The following is a 1,101-nucleotide window of genomic DNA, read 5'->3' as shown; positions in this document are numbered from 1 at the left end:
CTCTACATAACAGGGAACATGCGAACCGAATGCCACTTTCTTCACTTCAGTACAGGACAAATGAGAATAGGGACGAATATATGGTACCAATGACACTTGTAAACATTTTCGGACACTGTCCACCCATTTTTGCCCGTCCATGGAAAATTCAGAATAATATTTTTCATAAAATTTACAGAATTTGGTCGCATAGGTCAAAGCATAATCATCACCAGTCTCAGAACATGGATATTTCTTGTGTAAACATTCTAAATACCAATCACAACTTCTACCAGAGGGACTGTAACATTCAGATGGTAATGTAAGATTCTGTTCTCTGTATTCATCTCCCTGTTTACAAGAGCAATCGCTGTTAACAGATCCCCTTTCCTCTCCAAAAGATTCCAACATACACTGGTAATAGCAATAGGTTGTAGTGGAATCTTCACATCTGTGTCTCTTACTTGATTTAGCTTGTATATATGTATCGGTAAGACAGGTAGCCCATTGATATTGGTTGTTGTATCTGAAAATCCTTATACATTCCGTTACTCCGCTAGGTCCAGTATATCTGTTGCACACCGACAGAACTCCAGATAAACTTGTCACTATAAGAAACAGTAAGACTCCTTCCATATCGAGTATTTGGTCTATCAATAATGAAACGTTATTATGTAAGCAAGCTTTTATTCTAGTGGTTTTACCCAGGTATAACCCAGCCCCCTTTAACCATATATCTTTTTGAAATTTTAAAGGGGCAATATGAAAAACCTTCAATATTAAAAAAATTACGTTAAAAGATTTTAAAATATGCTTTTATGCTTTATTTCTTTGTATTAACTTATCAGCCTGAATTTGTTATAAGAGGGGTTTACGAATCGGTTCAGTTAGCAGTTTGGACTAGTGTTCAACCTCCTAACGGCTCTTCATTTTTATGGTGTGGACACACGAGGAGACAAAAAATCTCCAATCGATCTTCAGTCGGCACTGGCACACGTGAAATTTTACTCAAGATTCTAATCGTCAAAAATAAAGACTGTTCGTGTACCATTAATTAATTGAAACCTACAGAATAAAATGGAGACATATTTCTCTCCAATTTGAGGTTTATTTTGCTTAAAG

General features: G+C 36.0%; 1 protein-coding gene across 1 annotated transcript; it reads right to left on the bottom strand.

The window, feature by feature from the left end:
* Nucleotides 1-276, bottom strand: LOTGIDRAFT_78039 (hypothetical protein; the record flags this gene model as incomplete). The annotated part of the gene is made up of 1 exon (XM_009061698.1): nt 1-276. A coding segment is annotated over one exon (276 nt), but the record flags the coding sequence as incomplete, so codon positions are not given.
* Nucleotides 277-1,101: the final 825 nt, after the last annotated feature.

The sequence above is a fragment of the Lottia gigantea genome (genome assembly GCF_000327385.1).
Source record: "Lottia gigantea unplaced genomic scaffold LOTGIsca_5, whole genome shotgun sequence".
Lineage (NCBI taxonomy): Eukaryota > Metazoa > Mollusca > Gastropoda > Lottiidae > Lottia > Lottia gigantea.
Note: the sequence above shows the minus strand (reverse complement) of the source record. Positions and strands in the feature narration are given on the sequence as shown.